Below are 23,198 nucleotides of genomic sequence, written 5' to 3' on the forward strand. Positions count from 1 at the left end.
TCCACCTGACACAATTCCTGTCAGGCCATGGCTGTTTCCGTCAGTACCTCCACAGGTTCGGGCACGCGGAGGTCCCAGTCTACCCGGACTGCCCAGGTGTAGACGAAACTGCCGAACACATACTGTTCGTATGTCATCGGTTCGACGTCGAAAGAGGAGCAATGCTTGACGTCTGTGGCTGGGACACAACCCCGGATACCCTTATTCAGCGGATGTGTCAAACGGTGGAGAAGTGGAACGCAGTCTCGGCTGCTACCATCCAGATTGCCAGTAGGCTACAGGTAATCTGGCGAACCGAGCAACAGACGGCGGGCACGGCTAACTAGTGATTGGTTAGCTGGAGCGAAAAAGGCCAAGCGCAAAATAAGAGAGTGAATGGTCTGTTCATGCCGAGGTAGGTTGGCGCAGCGAATGGCAACCGCGTAAGGGGTAAACCCAGCCACCCCGAAGCAAGACAGAAGAGTGAGTGTATAGGCGTATAAGTGGACTGCCTCATGCCAAGACGGGAGGGTCGTAGCGTAGTATGTTGGAACTAAGCTATCGATGCCTCATGGCGTGGCAGAGGAGTGAAAGGGTGAGCATCCAAGTCAGTCTCACACTGCATGTTAAGGGTGAGCATAAAAGTCAGCCTCACAGGTTGGTAGAGGCTAGCACAAAAGTCAGCCTAGCAAGGAATGAAAAAGGTGAGCACAAAAGTCAGCCTCGCATGGTATGTCAGAAGTGGGGCCTAAGAAAAATGTCCCACATGGGATGCCAGAGGGAGTGACAAAGGTACAATAGAGTGGCACGATTGAGAGTGAATCAGGTGATAGGGTGAGCACCCAAGTCAGCCTCACATGTATGGGTAGGGCGAGCACAAAAGTAAGCCTAGCAAGGAATGAGTAAGGTGAGCACACAAGTCAGCCTCGCATGGAACGTAAAAGGTGAGCACAAAAGTCAGCCTCATGTGGGAGTGTTTGAGAGTGAATCAAAGTGTGATTGAGAGAGCACCCAAGTAAGCCTCATACAGGATGTATGATCGCGTGAGTGAGAGTGAATGAGTACATTTAGTACAGCCATCCCCCCAGAAGTAATACCGAGAGGTAGTTCCTGGGAGGAATGATGGCGGAGCCCAATGGAGTTTAGTCGGTATTAATGGCTGGTCACCATTCGAGTCCGACACGCCCCCAGTGCACCCCGTGTGGTAGATTGGACCCTACCGTTAGCACGTGTACTGGGCTAGGACATAAAGGTCTTCTCCATTGTAAAAAAAAAAAAAAAAAAAAAGCAGCCCGTGAATGTAATAGTGCATGATGGCGCAGCCGGCAGCCATCGACTCCGCATTCCCTTCCGGAACGGCACGGCCACTTTCGGTGCAAGATCAAGCACGTCCTGCATAAACCCTTGGAACGAATTGCCTTCCACCTTCCATCCAGATCCAATGCCTTAAACTGTGCACATCCTGCTATTTCGTGTTTCTCGTTTGTACAGTACGAACAGCATTTCTTGCCTATGTCCAGTGCTGTTAACGACTTCGACTTTTCAACATTGCTTATCGTCATTGCGTGATTATCTTCTGTTTCTGCATGCACGTACAGTTTCTGTTTATCCCGTCCCGATTTGCTTGGTCTTGACTGCTGGCTCGGAGTGTCCACTAATAGAGTCACGTCCGACGCTGTATTGACTAGCTCGGTCATGAAATCTCCGAATGTCGCCAGGTTGACATCCATCTGTGACCGCTTTTACCATGACCACTGCATCTTCATCTGTGACGGTAGTTTCTCCACCAGTTCGTGAAGTAATATCGGGTTTCGAAGGTGATCCACGAGTTGCGCCACATACATGTGGTCAACCAAGTTGCGTACCGCCATGCCGAAGGATATTATCGACTGCAGATTCTTCGTTCTCGGCGGTGACACGTTCCGCAGTCCGTTTAACAAGCTGTGGATTAATATTTCCGGCCTTCCGTACAGATTCCGTAAGGTTTCCATGACGTGTGGCACTGATTGTGGCATAAGCAAACGGCTCTTCACCGAACCCAATGCGTGACCTTTTAAACAACGCTGAAGTCTTGCCAGGTTCTCCGCATCTGTAAACCCGCAGGCCACCGTGGTATTGTAAAATGAACTGGAAAACAACGGCCAGTCCTGTGGATCCCCGGAAAAGATGGGTAATTCTCGCGGCATTACTTGTCGTGCCGCTAGTTGCGCCCCAGTGGGGGCGATTTGATTCGGAACCGTAACACCCTGCAAAATTGGCTGAGATGCATCTAATGTGTGTTGTGGTACCCATCCGCTCCCATTTGCCGTCAGCGGATTTCCCCAGGCACTTGCTTGTAGTCCTAGTTGTGGCCGAATGTGTAACCGCTCGGTTACAAATAATAAATATTTCTAAGTTAAGATGCAATTTTGTTTAATCTGGTGGAAGGTTTAATACCGATGTAAATGATAATATATAAAAAAATAAAACCAAACCCTATCAGCCTTGTGGGTACAACTTCAGTGGGCGGAAATCTGGCAGGAGTCAGCTACGAGGGTGGTTGGCTGCATTGGGATGGGTTGGTACAAGAAGGAACAGAAGGGAATTGGAATGAGGAGGTTCGTAGTAGCTGCACGACGGGAAGCCGTTCTCTTGGGTTTCAACCACGGAAGCGAGTGGATCAAAATAAAAGTTATTCAAGTTATTGTTGTTAACCAGAAGTGGTGAAACCGGCTTGCTTAGCCCTGGTCGCCGGTCTGACTGAAGTCGCCGGCTAATTATCAAGGACCAGCGAAGAGGTTGCCTGTCTCGCCCTGATCAGTGCTAGTGCTGATACGGCTAACCGTAAAAGAGATAGCAGGCCGTCGTCGCGGGTTTCATCGATCGTGTGTCGTTAATCGCTCCTCCCGCTAAACGCCAGAGATTACCGCCAGTGCACCACCACGCCCTACCCTGCCCATCCGCCCGCCGCCACAAATTGGGAAGCTGAACAAATTAATTGAGTAAGTTAATAAATCTAGAAAATATTAAATTCAATTCACACCCTTCGACCAGATCCGAAAACCCTCCCACAACAATATACGACCCTGGGACCCGAGGATCAAAAAGAGGCCTTCCGTGCCCACCCCGGAACGTCCATACCAGGCGTTGGGGTTAAGCAGGTTCCCTTCAGGAACTGCATCGTCCATCCTCGGGGGCTGAGAGCAGCCGCGATCCCGTAAACGGTAACATTTGGCGCCCAACTAAAATTTTGGAAAGTTTCCTAGGAGAAGGAAAATTATTCCTGGAATAATTTTTCTTTCAAGTTGTGGGGGAGTTTTCGTGAAAATTGCATTTTCTCTCAAATTAAAAAAATCGCAGTGGTTGGTTATTCGCACTGTAATGGTTCTTGATATAGCTGGTGCAAGTAAATTTAGTGATTTCACCAACGCGGGTGTGTACACCGACACGTGGTTTTCGATCAAGATAGTTAGTTGTCCGATGAAACCGGAGCGAGAGCCATCGATAGGTTCAAGTTGAATTGCTAGTTCCCACACAGAATTCCATGTGCTTTTGAGGAATATCGCGAAACATTGGAATTTCGGATAAGTCAGCGTTTAGTAGGTTAGGGTACCAACTGCAAAACCATCACCCATTAGAACATTTATTCACACCTAACAACTTACGTGACAGACGATTAAAACTATTCTTCACAAAATGCCTAGATTTTCCGGTCCTAATTTCGGTGCCTTATATCGCACAATGTGCGTGGACCATTTGGTTCCCGTCGAGCTAGACTATGAGCTTCGTCTCCGTGACATCGTAATACTCGATGACGAATCGTGTTGTAAGCGCCAGCGTAGATTGAATCAGATCCTACGGGAAGAAAGAGCAGGTCATGAGTGTCTCATTGGTTATGATCAAGACCCAGAAATGGACCTTGATAACTGTAAAACTATGTACAGCGAAATTAATGGAATTTTAGCGTCGAGGGGAAAGAATTACAGTCATTGTAAAGCACGGTTGTTGCATTTAGGCCATCGTCTATTAATAATAAAAAACCACAGCAACGAAGAATTGCAATTAACATGCCAGGAGGAATACAAAAAAGTCGCACTATTGTTTTCTGAACATTTCTGGAAAGAGACCAGCCTTCTCACCGATGAAGATTTATCTTCGAGCAGCAGTGAATCCCCAGCAGGGGCAGCTGCTCTGAGAAATAAAACATTGCCCGCAAAAACCGGGACAATACCTAAGACAGTGAAACCCAAATACGTCACGATAGATGATTTTACTTCGGCGATGAAGGAAATCGGAAATTTGTTTAAAGATTTTTCTTCTGAATTTAAAAGTTTAAAGGAAGACCTGCGTAAACCCGCTCGCTCCTCCTCTCCCTTGTTGAAAGATATGGAAATATCGGACATATTCCAAGCTCCTCCTTCGCCAGCTTTAGTCAGTCACGAAACCCTTCACCCCGAAAACAAAGTCCATACCGCGAATGGCTAACTACATTTCAGATCAAATCCGATATGTGAAGTGACCATGGCCGTAAGTCAAAGTATTCCCTTTCCACCACAGACAACCGGAAAATACCACGATACGGTGGCTGATCAGACGTTTTCCGCTACACCGAAAACCACTCCATTCGAGAGCACTAGATTTTCATCCAATTACACGTTTTCTAAACCACCGCTGTTGTACCAAGAAATTGGCACTTCCAACCCTTCAGGTCAGTATCCCATGTGGGCTGATCCAAATAGATATTCAAAACCTATCACCTGGTCAGGCCCCACAGTATCGTTCACTAACCCTCTTAACGTTACCCCGATGGTTTCCTCCTACGCCCCACAAATTTTACCTCCCGTGATTCCTCCACCGGTAAACCAGCAGCGTTATGAAACGCACTCTCGCAAAGTCATACCAGTCTCGCAATGGAAAATACAAAAGTACAAAGCCGACGATCAAGGACTTGCAATGAACGAATTTCTAGAAAAAGTAACTCAAATGGCTATATCGGAGCATGTCTCCGAAGTCGAATTATGTGACTCAGCCATTCATTTATTCGACGGTTCCGCTTTAAATTGGTATACGGCCATGCGAAGCCAAAACCGCCTATATAATTGGAACCACTTAGTATCAGAACTCAGAGCTGCGTTTCGCCATCCCGATTTAGACGCTGTGTTGCGGGTTAAAATCTATCAAAACCGTCAACAGCGAGCCGAAAGTTTCCAACAATATTATCTCCAAATGGAGAAGCTGCTTCGAAGTATGTCACAACCTATGGCTGAAAGTGATAAGCTCGAAGTTCTGAAGATGAATCTCAGGTACGACTACCGAAAACTTTTAGTAGGTAAGCGAATAACGACGCTCACACAGCTAGTGTCTTTAGGATATGACCTTGATGCAGCAGACTCTTCGGCTTTCGCTAGAGTTTTCGGCAGTCCAAAAAAAGAAACCTGTGCAATTGCTAATCAAAAGAGCGAATACTAGAACTTTCCATAATCGAAATCAACCTGCAGATCAGAGAGGTAATCCGAACTATAAAGGTCGCCCTAATAATTCGAATCAGATCATTCAGAATCGACCCACAAAAGTGGAACAAAAGGATCCTTCCCCTGGTCCCTCTAAACCTAAACCTAGTGAATCGACTACGAAAAATAATTCAGGTAATGCAGATGCTTTCGCGAAGCTGGTTAGAAATTACCATCCACCGCGTAAGGGCGAATGTTACAATTGTCTAGAGTTTCACAAACCCTCGGAATGTACATTACCGAGAAAACTATTTTGCGAAGTATGTGTCTTCCCCGGAGTCGCCTCCCCGAGTTGTCCGTACTGTAAAAAAAACTCCCCGAGGGAATTCTAAAGTCGCAGGATTCTCCTCTAGCGCCTCTTAAGGAATCATTTTCATTGTTACTTTCGGAGCTTGGCGAACATTATTTGCCAAGATCGTATGAAAATGAAAATGAAACCACTTTTACCCAAGTTAGTAAAATTACGCTAACTTCTCCCGACGGTAATGATGACCGTCCTCATGTCCAAGTCAAAATTTTCGACATTCCACTTAGTGCACTTCTCGATAGTGGAAGTCACCGGACAATGTTCAATTACAATGTATTTAAACAATTACGCAACGTTCGACTAAGGCCTCCGGCCGAGCCAATACAGCTCGTGACGGCCAGTGGTGCCAACTTGGAGATCGCCGGCGAGGTTCTGGTACCATACTCGTTTCAAGGTAAAATTAGGGTCATTCCCACCCTATATGTACCCGATCTGACGAACGACTGTATATGTGGAATGGACTTTTGGCGAGTTTATAAAATACTACCGACGGTAGCCTCGTGTTCGATCGCCACAGTAAAACCTAGTACGATTATGAACGATGACACGCCAGTTACTCTATCAGAGCCACAAAAACAAATACTGGAACAGGTTAAGCAGACGTTTAAAGTGGCCACACCTGATAAATTAGATACCACTCCACTAATCGAGCATGAAATCCTCATAAAATATGATTGCAAATCAGATAAACCGGTTCGTCAATACCCATACCCCATTGCTCCAAAAGTCCAGGCGGGTCTTTTCGCCGAAATAGATCGTCTTCTATCCCGTGGGATTATAGAAGAATCTAACTCAGATTGGTCCTTAAACATTGTCCCAGTTAGCAAATCTTCGGGAGATATTAGGCTGTGCCTCGATGCTCGCAAACTCAATGCACGGACGGTTCGGGATGGCTACCCTCTTCCACACCCTGGACGCATACTCGGTAGGTTACCACGAGCCCGCTTTCTAAGCACGATCGACCTCACGGAAGCATTTTTGCAAATCCCCCTGGCTCAAACCTCGCGAAAATACTGTGCGTTCAGTGTGCAAGGAAAGGGTATGTTTCAATTCACCCGTCTTCCCTTCGGTCTCATCAACAGCCCAGCAACTCTGGCCAGGTTGATGAATCGAGTTCTGGGACAGGGTGTTTTGGAACCAAACGTCTTTGTGTACTTGGACGATATTGTCATAGTCACAGAGACGTTTGAAGAACACGTTCGTCTGCTCAAAGAGGTCGCGAGACGTCTACGAGAGGCCAACTTATCCATCAAATTGGAGAAGTCACATTTCTGTCTTTCAGAAATACCATTTTTAGGTTACATTCTGTCTTTTCGCGGATTGCACACCAACCCGGAAAAGATCAGACCTATTGTGGAGTATGAACCGCCCACAACTGTCACAAAGTTACGCCGTTTCATGGGTATGGCCAACTACTATCGGAGATTTATTTCTGATTTTAGCAGTATCACCGCACCCTTTTCAGAGCTTTTGAAAACCCAATCAAAAACTTTGAAATGGACTCTAGCTGCGGAAGAATCATTCCAAGCAATTAAATCCAGGCTCATTACTGCTCCCATTTTAAATTCGCCTAATTTTGATTTCGAGTTCATTATTCACACCGATGCCAGCGACCATGCAATTGCAGGAGTCCTAACTCAGAAAATTGATGGCCGCGAGCAGGTAATAGAATACTACTCAAAAAAATTAACTACACCCGAACGTAACTATCACGCCACCGAGAAAGAAGGTTTAGCTGCCCTTCTTTCGATCGAACACTTTCGTGGTTACGTGGAAGGTAGCCACTTTACGCTGGTAACCGATTCGTCCGCGTTAACCTTCGTGATGCGAACGAAGTGGAAAACCTCATCCCGATTAAGTCGTTGGAGTTTAACGCTCCAGCAATATGACTTAACCTTGCAGCATCGACGGGGGAAGGACAATGTGGTTCCGGACGCGCTTTCCCGAAGTGTGGCAACCATAGACGCAAAAACGGAGTCTGCTTGGTACAATGACCTGATAAAAAAGATTGAAGATACACCGGAAGATTATCCCGACTTTCGAATTATAGATAATCGTTTAATGAAATTCGTCTTTTCAAATGATCCTACGGACCCCCGGTTCGATTGGAAAACGGTTCCGAGTCCAGAAGCCCGTAAACTAATCATTTCCTCTGCACATGATGATTCCATGCACATTGGCACTGATAAAACCATCGCAAAGGTGCGCCAACAATATTTCTGGCCTAAAATGACTAGCGAAATACGGTCCTATGTGCAGAAATGTCAGGTGTGCAAAGAAATTAAACCAGCAAACATACCAACCACCCCCTTGATGGGTGATATGCGAGTGGCTAGCCAACCGTGGCAAATCATTGCGCTCGATTATATCGGGCCATTACCAAGAACCAGATCTGGAAAACAGTATGTCTTGGTAATTATGGACTTATTCAGTAAATGGACACAGCTGCATGCATTCCCTGCTATATCGGTTGGATCCCTTAAGACAGTACTGCGAGATCAATGGTTCTTCAGGAACTCTGTTCCATCCATTCTTCTCACTGATAATGCTAGCACATTCCTATCCAAAGACTTCGGCACATTACTGGAAATGTATGGAGTAAAGCATTGGCTCACATCCAGATATCACTCGCAGGCTAATCCCGTCGAGCGCGTGAATCGATCAATAAACACGGCTATCAGATCGTACGCTAGAAACGATCAACGGTCCTGGGACATACGACTGTCCGAAATAGAACTGGTGATCAACTCCACCGTTCACAGTTCTACCGGTTTCAGCCCGTTTTTCGTTACCCGTTGCGAAGAAGTAGTCTTAAAAGGTACGGACTACAATCTTATTCAGGATGAAGACGAAATGTCAATCGAGTCACGGGTAGCCCGCATAAAAGAGAACTCGCCTAAAATTTTCGAAATTGTGACTAACAACCTAATTAAAGCACATAAAACATCTACCCATAATTATAATCTGCGCCACCGCCGTGCAGCCAAACAGTTTGAGGTGGGCGAGACTGTCTACAAGCGCAATACCAGGTTGTCAAACGCGAATGATCATTATAACGCTAAATTAGGTCCCCAATATGTACCTTGCACAGTGATCGCCCGACACGGTTCATCCTCATATGAACTGACTGATTCGGCTGGCCGAAACTTAGGCATATGGCCTGCCAATCTATTAAAGCCTGCATAGTTTGCGTTCCCAGTCTCTGGAGGCTGAAGCTAAAAAAAATTAAAGATAAGACAATAGACTCATGATCGTTGCTCACATAAAACTATAGCTATCGGGAAACTCACCGTCAGATCTGATCCTCAGCTGCCAGGTCCTGTAAGCACAACCGCGGAGTGTGGGATAGGGTAGATATGTTGGAAAGTGTAATAGACACGTGCAGGTCTCATAGTAGATGCGTTAACTTGTGAGGAACAAAACCGCGTTACCGTGATATCACTTAGTCAATCAAGCTCACGCGGACTCGCATCCATAATGACCAAATGGTAATTTGGAACTATTCTCGGTTAAAACTCCGATCTAAATCGATTGATTCGCGAATCAAAATTTGACCCGATGGAAGAAAACATCGCAAACCCGAATAAAGGGGAAATAATACGGTTGTACTACCAATAGAACAAATCTTAGTTGCTTTGCTGTAGGCGAACTACCACAACAACGACTTTCGGTTCAGTGTAAGGCTGAATGTATGCGCTTCGTTGGTTGATCGGTCGCTGCCAAACACGAATAGATCACATGTAGGATAGAATAAGAGGAGATTGATTAGGCCCGACAGTCGTCGTATGACTCTTCGCTGGAGTGTTTCTACCAGTTTACGGCAATTTTACCCGCGACGCGCGCGATTAGGGTGTCGGGCAAGAAAAACCCATGGTGTTTAAGAAGATCGATATTTATTTAATATTAGTGTTCATTATAAGTGTCTCAAGTTTTTGTTATTTCTCATTATAAGCGCATGGAATTTTGATTAGATTCGGTGTAAACCCGCTGTTGTTTGAGTTTGTGGTTGTCGTGATGAGTGTTCATAGGAGAATTCACTGTCGACGTCGTTAAACCATTTAATGTTCTTTAATGAGCCAGTTAGAAGAATGGTTGCACCAGTTATATTACAAACCAAGAGTAAGTGTAAATTTAAAAAAAAATCGTTCATTTTTTTTTCAACCAACCACGGGCGGATTGTAACCGCTCGGTTACAAATAATAAATATTTCTAAGTTAAGATGCAATTTTGTTTAATCTGGTGGAAGGTTTAATACCGATGTAAATAATAATATATAAAAAAATAAAACCAAACCCTATCAGCCTTGTGGGTACAACTTCAGTGGGCGGAATTTGGGAAATCTGGCAGGAGTCAGCTACGCGGGTGGTTGGCTGCATTGGGATGGGTTGGTACAAGAAGGAACAGAAGGGAATTGGAATGAGGAGGTTCGTAGTAGCTGCACGACGGGAAGCCGTTCTCTTGGGTTTCAACCACGGAAGCGAGTGGATCAAAATAAAAGTTATTCAAGTTATTGTTGTTAACCAGAAGTGGTGAAACCGGCTTGCTTAGCCCTGGTCGCCGGTCTGACTGAAGTCGCCGGCTAATTATCAAGGACCAGCGAAGAGTTTGCCTGTCTCGCCCTGATCAGTGCTAGTGCTGATACGGCTAACCGTAAAAGAGATAGCAGGCCGTCGTCGCGGGTTTCATCGACCGTGTGTCGTTAATCGCTCCTCCCGCTAAACGCCAAGGACGACCGCGTGGCTCGAGGGCCCGCCGCAGCAGAAAGATTGACACCAGGGACGATCTGCCCTATCGCCATCACCAGAGATTACCGCCAGTGCACCACCACGCCCTACCCTGCCCATCCGCCCGCCGCCACAAATTGGGAAGCTGAACAAATTAATTGAGTAAGTTAATAAATCTAGAAAATATTAAATTCAATTCACACCCTTCGACCAGATCCGAAAACCCTCCCACAACAATATACGACCCTGGGACCCGAGGACCAAAAAGAGGCCTTCCGTGCCCACCCCGGAACGTCCATACCAGGCGTTGGGGCTTAAGCAGGTTCCCTTCAGGAACTGCATCGTCCATCCTCGGGGGCTGAGAGCAGCCGCGATCCCGTAAACGGTAACAAATGATAGGAACTTGTTGGCCCAACTGGCTCGGGCGCGGTACTCCCAGTCCCTGGGAATTTGGCGGACTTGTTTCCACAGGTGCTACTAACATTGGTGCTTGTTGACCCGTGGTTTCCGAAGACAAAAGTGTAACGGATTTTTGTTGTCCGGGCGCCATAGCCGGGTAACCTAGTGTTGATGCCACCGGGGTTTACAAATTTGATAAAGTAACCGGTTGCATTTGACCGTTTGGTACATTTCCGAACGAAGCAATTCCAGGTTGGATTCCAAAATTTCCAGTAAAACTGCTAACTTGTGGCATTTGTGACGAGCCAAATAGTGTTTGACCACCCCCATAGAACGTTGGAAATGCAGACTTTTGACGGGCGTTTGTTACATAACCAGATCCTGCCTGGTTTGAAAACGAAGGAATAGCACCTACTTGAATTGGCGCATTTGACTGTAGGACCGTTGCTTGAAAGGGAGTCGCACCGACTCTTGAATTCGGCGTAGATGTCGACGTCGGAATTTTCGGTTGCAGTTCGGGTGCACCTTGTGTTGCATCTGGGACCGATGCAATAATTCCCAGCTGTTGAGACACTTGCGGTCGCGGGATTGCTCCGAGGGACGACGATTTTTTTGTTGGTACTGTTTCACCGCCTTGTCCGCCGTTAAGCCACGTCGCAACCTTTTCTCGACTCACCCTACTGCTCAATTTGCTTCTGCTGCTCTCGTTGTCGTCCTCCAGGATGATATTCATCTTTTGCTGGAGAAAGGCATCGTCCTCTTCAGCTCGTTTTCGTCGAATCTCATCCTCCTCAGCACGCTGCTTCAGCTGCAATGCGCGCTGCTCTTCGAGCTGTTTCAGCTGCAACTCCTTTCGCGCTTTACTGCTCGCTGCACTTCTCACTGACTTATGAGTGTGTTGACTGGCTAATTCCGTGGCTTCATCATCAACACAACGACTGCACCTCCAGCTCTTATCAGGGTTAAAATCGTGCTGGGTTTTTCCAACGCAGTCGGGATGGAACCACGTATCACACAGATTGCATCCGAACATCTGTTCTGTCGCCCCTCCGGACTCACATTTTCCACACGTTCGAGCAGATTGCATCTTGCTGATTCTCTGGGATTCCTCTTCTGCTTACTGCACAGAAGATAAACGGTGCTGCTTACTACGCAGGTTCTCCACTTTAGAGATCGAACAGATTCACAATAAATCTTTAAAGTTTTGTTCGGATCGCGGGGTTCCCGGGAGAATAAAATACTTCCTCACAGCAGTCTCAGTAGGGACAGCTTTATAGCTAAAATTTATTTGCATGATTAGAAGGAATTCATACACAATTATGCCAACTTACATTTAGTATCATTTCCTATTTTCCGCGATGGAACAAGATGGTTCAACTGCACTGTTCTCGGTAGTGAATCGATTTCACGAGCTGCTATTTTACTGTTGTTTCTCGCTATCGCTGCTAATCCGGAACACAGTCGATTCACCTGCGGGAGCTAATTTTATCAGGACGTTTCCTTATGGCTTTTCCCCAGAACTGGTCCACTTGAACAGCTTGCTCACCTTACTGCAATGAATCTTATATTAGCAGGAAACTACTGTAGCTCCGAACAGGTCTGCTTGCTGCCGCGCTTTTTTTGTTTACACTTTTCTCTCTTCTGTTCTTCCGTTTATCGGTTCGATGACAGTTCTCGATGGAGAGCGTTCGGAACTCACGTTACGGATCGTTTGTTCACGGCGGTTTTTTATCACCACTAGTTGGTTTAGTTATCGTTTAAATAACTGTTCGTCATGAATTTTCATTGAATTCGAACTTCTAATGCGATAGCAACAGCGACGCCCGCGAATGCCCGCGATTACACTATACTCATTGGAAAGCCTTTAATTTTCTCGACCAAGTTTTGACAATTAATCCACCAAGTTTTGACAATTAATCCACCACACGCTTTGAATATACTCGACAATTTATAACGATATATAGTGACGACCATACCACGACGAACGAGAAGTAAATGAAACCGTACACCGATGAAGCGAGAACGGACGTAGCAGAATAAGCATTTTACTTTTGCAAGCAGCCATGTACTGAAACAGCTGGTACCGACGAAGAGACCGAGACTATGGTTGATGATGAAATAATTAAATAGCGGGAGAAGATATATCAACAATCGTAACGCATTCGGTGGGTGCAAGAAACTGAACGCGCTGAGGCGGTCCGATTGCAATTAAAACACATTTCATCTTTTTCTTTTTCAAACGTTCGTTTCTCATGGAAAGTGAAAAAACGAAAGAAAAAGGAAACGATTGGGTAAATAAAACAAATAAACTTAAACTGTTAATGAACAAATAATGAGGGCTGGGGGAATATTGAAAGCGTTAGTAAACATACAATTCAATCGGAAACTGCACTTATTAATACTAGCGTAGCTAACACCAAAGAAATTGTTGAACTACTACGCAGGGAAAAAATTATTGAAATAATCAAAGAGCAGGGTGAAATAGTCCAGGTAAAACTACACGAAGAACTTATCCTCATTCAAACCTCACATACTCCCATTACAACGAAAGCAAACCAGCTAAAATTCTACGTAAGAACCTTTCTTCCAACAATATGCGGAAATCTCACTAGAAACGGCGTAATGACGCACCACGAAGCAATGAAAAAACAGCTAGGAGGCCAAATCATTGGATGCACATACTAATCCCTAAATGTCTAGGTTAGATGAAATCAGTGAATACATCTTACACGAATACGAGAATTTAAATAAAAACAAAGAAAGAGCCAGAACGCTCCAGGGAATCCTCACAAAAAAAAACAATTGCTTAAGGAAGCCTTCGAAGAGTTCGAAGCAGTATTAAGTAAATACGAAAACAGAGTCAAAGTTAGTGTTTGGAATGAACTAACCGACAAATTAGACATAGTACAGAAAAAATACGACCAGTCAATAAAAATCCTTGATAGGACAATAATACTCGAAAAGAAGTTAGACATAAAAGGAGTTATACCCCAACAAATACGCTTATCAGAAGCAAAAATAACCAAACAAAGAAGCTTATCAGACAGTGGATGCAAAATAAAAAGCAACACAATGCAGTGTAATGCACAAGAGGCGGAATACCGCTTCCCTAAAACAGAAGCTATTCAGTGTATCCCTGAGTTTAACGGGTCTCGGGATGAATTAGACGCTTTTTTATACCACGTCGATCACTTTGCCGAACAAATACCAGCAGACGAACCGCATACAGATCTAGTTTATGTGGTACTACTGAAATTGAAAGGAAAGGCGGCAGCAGTAATCGCTAAAATCAAAGGCGACACATGAAATGAAACAAAGACGAACTTGATTAAAGAATTTGGGGATAATAGAATAGAATAGAAGATATAATTACCAAAATAGAAACCCTAAGGCAAAAACCACAGGAAACATTTAAAGAGTACAAAAAAAGAGTGATGGAAATAAATACCCACCTCGAATATTATGACGAAGGACCAGGGGAAGTAAACGGAGCTATGGCAGAAAGCTTGAGGCTACACTGCATATGCGGTCTTTATAATAAAGAACTTAAGCAAATAGCCCAGAGTCAACGTGAAATGCCGCTAGTCGAGTTACTGAACTACTTAGAGGAAAGACATGCAGAATGCGAGCATTTGACGGAAATAGGTAATAGACTGGAATCACTGGAATTATTACACAATACAAACAAATTCAAAGGAAGATGGGCGACAACAATCTAACAAGACAGTATAGGAACGACGACCATAGACCTGCGGGGATAATCAAAGCGAGCCTGGTAGATACAGAAACGGCTATCAGCCGCCAGGAACAAATAACAATAGAAACTACCAACAAAATCGACAAGGAGAGAATGGACGCCCAGGAGGTAGGTACAACTACCAGACGAATAACAACAGCCAGAGGAGCATGCGCCCAGACGGAAACAACGGGCCCGATTGGAGGCAAAATGAACCTGGCCCAAGACCATGGAGAGAAACGCAACAAACAGGCTGGAGGCAAAATGAACCTGGCCCAAGACCATGGAAAGAAACGCAACAAACAGGCTGGAGGCAAAATGAACCTGGCCCGAGACCATGGAGAGAAGCACAACAAGCAGGTTGGAGGCAAAACGAGCCTGGTCAAAACCAGTGGAGAGAGCAGCAACCTCCCTGGAAGCAGAATGACTGAAACCCTAGACAATGGAGGGAACAACCAGACTGAAAAAGAGGTGGGCCACCATACCAGCAAGAGCATAGATGAAAACCAAAGAAAAAACTGAACGATAGGGAGGACCCCCCACAATAACAGGCCAGAAGACAAACCATTTAAGCAACCCCGACAAGTAGGGAAAGACAACGAAGAAGGTCCGTACAAGGAACATCCAGTACTTTACTCAGAGAGAGAAAAGAAAACCACTGACACAGGTGGACATGCAAATGTACAACAACCACCTAGGTTAACCCATAGACTTAGCAGAAATATTCACAACGCATATGAAATAGCATTAAGTACGGTTAACAAACCAGAAATAATGACGAAATTTTTGGTTGATACGGGGGCAGCATCCAACCTAATCACCAAAAGATGTGCCGAAACGATCGGTACATCGAAACTCAATGTAAGCGAAAAAATTCGATATGCCGGTATAATGAACATTTCACGGGAAAGTCTCGGAACGACGGAAGCCGAATTTCTCATCGCGAATAAGAAATTTAGAATAAAATTCGACGTGGTCGAAGAGCTAGAATGCACCGGTATCCTAGGAATGGAATTTATAAATAATCACGTTATAAGTATAGGGACTGCTGGTACTGCATGAATCGCCCGTACAGTTCACAGAGGAAGCAAAACCCATACCTAAATGGTTAGAATACCTATTGGCAGTGAACCAAGCGGAAAAGAACAATGTAAATACAGCAAACGACGTATACATAAAAAACTGTTTAACGAGCTGAAACATAATATATCAACCAACATGAAAACATTAAACAACGTAGAAAGAAAATGTATAACGATGGCAGATCAGGGATGCCAAACGGAACCACTAACCAATCGTGAGTCTAACGGTACACAGACGGAAAAAAACACACAAGGACAACAATCAAATATACAAAAAACAAGGGAACTGTTTTACGAGAACACATCCGATTGCGAAATGTCACAAAGCAGTAGATACACAGATAAAACAATCACAGAAATCGGATCAGTAAATACAATGTATCAATACGGTATTGACATAGATGCTGTAAATCAAAAAGACTACTATGAAAAAAATTATGAAAACGAAGTTAACGAAAGAGACAGGGTAGAATCACGGTTGATCGAAGAGGGGCAAATCCCGGAGAATTTGGATGACAACCGAGATTATAGCTTGGTGGAGAACAGACAATATGAACAGCTACGCGGTAGGAATCGAACTAAAAAATTGTTCGAAACTCTTAATCTAAATCATCTAAATAGGAATAATTTTCAAGCCATGGAATCCATAATGGCAACTTACAGTGATATATTTTATCAGAAAGGGGACCAATTAACATTCACGGACGCAGCCGTTCATGAAATAGAAACTACTTCAAATGTACCAATAAATAAACGACAGTATAGATTCCCCGAGTCAACAAAAAACATATAAATACAGAAATCGAAGAGATGCTGAAGCAAGGAATAATTAAACCTAGTAACAGCCCATGGAACGCACCAGTTTTATGTGTACCTAAAAAGGACGACGAAAGTGGAAATAAAAGATATAGAATTGTGGTTGACTTTAGAGCATTAAACCTAATAACAAAACCATTTGTATACCCAATCCCACTGATTGACGAAATACTCGACAATCTGGGAGGAGCAAAATATTTTTCAACATTGAACCTAAAATCAGGTTTTTACCAAGTCCCGATTAGGGTTGTGGTACCGGTAATACCGGTACCGAAAATCCCGGGAATTCTGACCCATTTTTGGTACCGTAATACCGGTACTGAACAAAAGCCAGTACCGGTATTTTCGGTACCATACAATTTTTTTATGAAAAATATGTGGACTCTCTAGGGGGACCTGTTTTAAAATATCGGTCTGCAAGATGACTTATAATTATATTAATTACCTTCTATAAGTTAAACATTACTAGCTCCCGTTGTACTAAACAGTATGTTTAAATTCCTGTCGTGACCACCAGTCGATTTTCTGGCTCTCGTCTTGAGCTGCCGTCGTTCCATTGCGGGTTCCAATTTCCCAACTGTCTGTTGCAAGCTTTGCCAAGAGAATGAAAATTTGTTTCGACTTTCGTTGCTAAATGAAATAAACAACATATAGCAGCACACTTTGATCAATTGTGTGTTCTTGTTCTTGAATGTAATTTATTCAATTATTTAAATCGTTTTATTCAAAATTAAGTCAATCAATGTAATTTTATTGAGAATATATTTCGAATTTGAATTTGAATGTGAAGCGATGACTGTTTTGAGTTCATACAATATTTTATTTTATTTATCCATCATATTCCCCACATTGCTTATCTTCTCTACTCTTAACAGTAAATGGTATACAAAAAATTATCGTTGTATCGAGATGGTTTCTGAAGATTGTTTCGTTCTCGTAAAACTCTTGATGTCAAGTTTGTGTCAGATAATGAACTCGTAGAAGCTTGTTTCGTCTTTTCAGTGTTGTCAGGTAAAACATACGATTCTTCGATTGGATTCGAATTGCGATGTTTGAATGGAGCTCTCCTGACGTCCTGAACGTTTCTGGAATACTGTACACCTCCACTGCTCATCAGGACAACCCTAGCTCCTTCTCTTGCTATTACGGTAAAACGTTCCGACGAGAATGTTGGATCAAGCTTGGACTTTTTTTGTTGAGCCATGAACACAGTATCTCCGATGCCAATATCAGAATCTTTAGCTCCACGTGCTGCGTCCGCGTATTGTTTACTCGTGAGCTTGGCTTCACAATCTCGCTCCCTTATGTCCGTTCGATCCAAAACCCTGGTTTCTGAATCATTCCATAGACTGGGGAATGTTCCACGATACCTCCAGCCGACTGACAACTCAAAAGGCGTTACACCTAGTCGCGAATGGGGAATCAATGTATTATGATTGTGAACGTAGCGCTGTAATGCTGGTCTCCAGTTTTCGCCTTCAATTTTAGCCGAAGCTACCGCTTTGATAAGGCTCTGATTTTGCCGTTCGACAATTCCATTGGTTTGGGGGCAAAGGGGTATTGATTTCCGGATTTTAGTTCCTTTGTTTTCCCAAAACTCAATAAATTCAGAACTCTGGAACGGCGGGCCGTTATCGCTTTGGATAATCATTGGACAACCCCAAGTCCGGAAAATCTGACAAAGGGCTCTATTGGTGTTTTAGCATCGGTATGATGCATTTCTATTACCGACAAATATCGCGAATAGGTGTCAACGACCGCCAGAAATTTACCAGCTCCGGTTCCAGGTATAGAGAGGAAATCTATCTGGATGATTTCCCAGGGTCCTTCGGGGAGTTCTCTGCTTGATAGCGGTAGGGGTGGATTTTTGCGAGCCAAGACCGCACACGTTTCACAATTTTTAACAAACTGAACTGTATCTTGTGACATTCCGGGCCACCAGAAGAACCTACGCATGATCCTTTTCATTGCGACTTCTCCTACATGACCTCCATGTGCCGAAGTCAATGCCTTAAGACGTAGTGCCTTGGGCAGGACCATATTTTCGCCCTTAAACACTAGGTATCCAAGGAAGTGTAATTCTTTCTTATGCGCCTCAAATTTACGCAGAGTCACCGGCCAACGGTTTGTTTCGACTGCTTCCTTTACATCCATAAGTTCCTTGTCTTGTTCAGAAGCCTTTTCAATTTGATCCCATGTGATCTCCATACACCCCGAATCCAACGTATAGAGGTAGTTGTTGGAGTCCTCCTCCTCAAAGGGGACGGGATTTTGCGTTTCATTGACCAATCTAGACAGTAAATAGAACAAACAAAGAATGAAATAGTATTTTCGTTTCTTTCTTGGTTTTAACCAGCATGTTTAATTAGTACTGACCTAGATAAAGCATCAGCTACGTTCTGTTTTCCAGGTACTCTTTTGATTTTGAAATTATACGACTGAAGCCTCAAAGCCCATAATTCAGCTCGAGAAACGGCCCTTTTACCAATACGGTGATGTGAGCTAAAAAAAGTCAGTACGGATTACGAAGAAACGTCCCAACAGATAATAAGAAAATCGCTCCACCGCCCACACAACAGCTAGCGCTTCCTTTTGCGTTTGTGGGTATCGTTTTTCAGTTACTGTTAAAACTTTTGACGCACAAGCGATAATCCTTGGGATGGCATCAGAGTTGTATTGTATTAGAACAGAGCCCAAGCCACTTGGAGAGGCGTCCACAAATAACTCAACTTCATCTGTGGCACTATAGTATCCAAGCTTCTTAATGTCGTTCAACGCATTGTTTCGCAGGAAATTGAATTCTCGTTCCTCTTCGGTAGTCCAATAGAATCTATCTGAATTCGCCAACCCTCGGAGACATACTGTTTTATCAGCGCGATTTCGTATGAATTTATCTGTGAATGTTACCAGACCCAAGAAGCTTTTTACCTCTGCACAGCTTGTTGGTCTTCTAAAATTCTTGATGGCATCCATTTTATCGCTTTCTACCATCCAACCGTCTGCAGTTAAGATAAACCCCACAAATTTGACTTTCTGGCTTCCATAAACGCATTTCGATTGATTGAGTAGAACATTGTGGCTTTGAAGGCGAGATAAGACTTCCGCAAGGCTAGCATCGTGTTCCTCTTTAGTCTTTCCATGTACTAAAATGTCATCTAAGTAGTTTGTTACACCCTTGCAGCCACCCAAGATATTTTTTTCCAAAATCTCCTGGAATATATCAGGAGCATTACATAAACCAAACGGAAGTCTGATGTATCGAAACACTCCAAATTCCGTGTAGAAGTTCGTTAAATGGCGAGATTCTTTATCCAACTCAATATGGTAGAATGCATTCGACAAATCTATCGTTGAAAAACCATTGAGCTCCATCTAGTTCTGCGAGTATCTTATCCAGTGTGGGCATCACGAATGGGGTTCTGTAAATGTGCTGATTCGGCCCTCTGAGGTCAATTACTAGCCTGAAATCCTCATTGCCCTTTGGCACAACAAGCATGGATGAGCAAAAAGACTTATCCATTTCAGCCGATACAGGTTCGATAATTTCCGAGGCTGTCAACTGATTTAATCTTTCTTTTACCAATGATTTTATGGAAAATGGAATGTTCGTAAATATGTTCCGGCACGGAGCTGCGTCCTTGTTGCAGTTGATTCTAACTGGCGGAATGTTGAATTTTGGGAATGGTTTATTCCCATTTATGAACAAGATATTCATCGTTTGGAAACTCGAATCATTATTCACTTCACTGGTTACTGGAACCTTTAATCCGAGCATCAGTACGCTATAGCGAGTTGCTGTTGGTCTACTCAATAATGAACGTCGCTCGTCTACAACATAGAACTTTTCCATCAATATTGGTCGATCTTCTGATATGCAAAGATATGCTATGAAAGTGGCTATAACAGAAATCTCCCCAGTTGAGGCATACGCTCTAAGCGATCTGTCTGTACGATTTTGAAGGTTATATATAGAATTGCTGTAATTAGCATTACTCATCAGCTTCCGGAACAGCTCGTTAGTGAATGTATTGACATGGGCGCCTGAATCAATCAAAAATTCACATTCCATTCCAGCTACTTTGGCTAGTATAACTCCCTCATCCTTAAGTGAAGCCTTGGATGATACAACGTTGATGTGTTTCATGATTTTGACCTGTGATGGATCAACAATCATTTAATGAAAATAAAGCAATTCCTATTTTTGAATACTGATCATGTTGATATCTATTAATTTCTATACATGTTCACTTTCATTGTATCGTATTTAAAACCCTTTAATACAACTAATTTAAAGATTATTTTTGCATATAGTTCGAATTCATTTTATTGGTCTAGAGAAAATATTTAAATTTCATATTATAAATCAAAACTTAAACGTCAACAAGCAGTCATGGAAATCAAAGATCAGATATCGCAAAATAGATTTACATTTTTTTTTTTAGTTTTCTGGTTCAAAACTTACATTTTCGGGTTTTGATTCCGTTTCCACCTTTTCGACCACAGCTATCTCTTTGGCACCCTGCTCAATTGGTTCTGACTTAGATGCGTTCGGTGGTATCTGTCCGGGAGAAAACCGACAAACTCTCTGGAAGTGACCGATTTTGTTGCAGTTTCTGCATGGCTTGTCAATAGCAGGGCACTCCGACGACGAGTGGTACACATTTCCACATCGCCAACATTTTTCTCCACGATTGTAGTTCATTCCACGACGATTGTAGTTCACGTCACGGTTAGTGTTACGCCATCCAGCTAGTTCGGCAAACCTCGAGTTTCTCGAAGACTGGCGCGTCGGTGTCAGTTGATATGGTTGAAAACGATTGTGAGTTGTATTATATCTACGTTGATCTGTCCTGATGGGTGCGATAACAGCCGGCTCAGATTGTATTTGTTTCTGTTTGTAGTAATCCTCATTTAGCCGAATTGTCTCGATCTCGCGCACTTTATCGACCAAGTCGGTGATTGAGCCACCTTTGTTCAGCATTCTCAAAGCAGCCGTCCGTACTTCACGGTTTCGCGCCTGTCCTGCGATGGTTCCTATGATTTCTTCGAACTCCTTTCCATTGTTGAATTCGCACAATCTAGCCGTTGCAGCCACTCGATTGACGAATTGTAAGTCGGATTCCTCTGATTTTTGCGACATCAAGGCCAGCTTCCTTCGCTGCAGCATGATATCTGATCCCGAACCGAAATATGTTTTCAAACGATACAATGCGTTAGAAAATGGTTTGGTCTCTATTCTTGGGGCATCTTCAGTGCTCCTTGTATTTTTAAATATACTCAGCAGACGGGGTCCAGCTTTGATTCTAAAGAGAATAAATTGAGTAGCTTCATCCTCAATCCCTGCCAACTTCATCGAATCAATTAAGAGATCCTTCCACATCTCAAACGAGTGTCTGTTTATGTCGTCGTCGTCTTCCAATGGTACGCAAGCCGGAACGTTGAGCGAAGTCACCGAAAGCTGGTTTACGGATGATACGAAACGGGATTCTTCGGCGTGTACTGCTGTTCCCATTCGATGAGTACTAGATGCACATGGTGCGACATCGAGTTCAACACTACTCTCAACAGCAACACTGTTGGATACACTCAACACGTCCGCACTTGCTTTCAAAGCCTCTTTTTCAGCGCGTTCTCGTTCCAAAGCCTCCTCTAAAGCTGCCATACGAGCCTTGGACTCTTCCAGTTCCTTGGTTAATGATTTAACTTTAATTGACCTCGACGTCTTTGCAAGTTTAACCTTCTTCGTTGGTGATGTTGGACTGTGAACGAAACAAAGTACCACCAAATGCAATTCAGTATTATCGCTTAAACAACTTTCTGCTAGCTAATGACTAAATCGTTAGCAATCCATTCGATTTCTAAGACTTTCATTTCTAACCACTTATTTTCCTAATGGCACGCCCTTCCGTCGTGTTTTTTTTTTACATACATTTATCGCCCTTCCGTCAATAAATTTTAATTTTTTTTATTTTGCCAATATTTTTTTTTTCAACGCTCTGCCGTCGTGGATTTTTTTTAAATATACATTCATCGTCCTTCCGTCGATGAAGTTCAATCAAATTTTTTTTAACATTGATAATACAATTATTCACGCTCAATCCAGAATTGTCTATCGGCCTTTCTAATGCTCATTACCGTGGTAACCGTTGCATTTTTTTTGTTTTAAAACAAATTCTTTCAATTTCTTTCTTGAAGGATTTTTCTTTTACTTTAAATTATTTTCACACTAATTTAACTTACCTCATTGGAGCCTTCGCTGCGCCATTGTCGTGACCACCAGTCGATTTTCTGGCTCTCGTCTTGAGCTGCCGTCGTTCCATTGCGGGTTCCAATTTCCCAACTGTCTGTTGCAAGCTTTGCCAAGAGAATGAAATTTTTTTTCGACTTTCGTTGCTAAATGAAATAAACAACATATAGCAGCACACTTTGATCAATTGTGTGTTTGCTGTTCTTGAATGTAATTTATTCAATTATTTAAATCGTTTTATTCAAAATTAAGTCAATCAATGTAATTTTATTGAGAATATATTTCGAATTTGAATTTGAATGTGAAGCGATGACTGTTTTGAGTTCATACAATATTTTATTTTATTTATCCATCATATTCCCCACAATTCCTACTATATTTTTTTTATTTCGTTTATAGAGGTTTTAACCTTAAGGTCA

At 43.3% G+C, this 23,198-nt stretch overlaps 1 protein-coding gene across 1 annotated transcript; it reads right to left on the reverse strand.

Annotated features, from left to right (window-relative positions):
• Positions 1–15,820: 15,820 nt before the first annotated feature.
• Positions 15,821–22,852, reverse strand: LOC131687634 (uncharacterized). Its single transcript, XM_058971720.1, has 4 exons — positions 22,773–22,852; positions 20,995–22,291; positions 20,526–20,685; positions 15,821–15,828 (listed from the first exon to the last, which is right to left on the reverse strand). The coding sequence occupies exons 1-4, from the start codon at positions 22,850–22,852 to the stop codon at positions 15,821–15,823; spliced, it is 1,545 nt and encodes a 514-aa protein (XP_058827703.1).
• Between the last annotated feature and the right edge of the window lie 346 nt (positions 22,853–23,198).

The sequence above is a fragment of the Topomyia yanbarensis genome, chromosome 3, assembly GCF_030247195.1.
Source record: "Topomyia yanbarensis strain Yona2022 chromosome 3, ASM3024719v1, whole genome shotgun sequence".
Classification (NCBI taxonomy): Eukaryota; Metazoa; Arthropoda; class Insecta; order Diptera; family Culicidae; genus Topomyia; species Topomyia yanbarensis.

What these genes read in the sequence shown, in the direction of transcription:
- LOC131687634 (XM_058971720.1), bottom strand. Translation starts at nt 22,852, where the DNA reads ATGGAACGACGGCAGCTCAAGACGAGAGCCAGAAAATCGACTGGTGGT. An exon ending in GCAGCGAAGGCTCCAATGAG is followed by an intron (nt 22,292 to 22,772) that starts GTAAGTTAAATT and finishes TTTCGTTCACAG; the next exon opens with TCCAACATCACCAACGAAGA. An exon ending in CGGAATCAAAACCCGAAAAT is followed by an intron (nt 20,686 to 20,994) that starts GTAAGTTTTGAA and finishes GATCCATCACAG; the next exon opens with GTCAAAATCATGAAACACAT.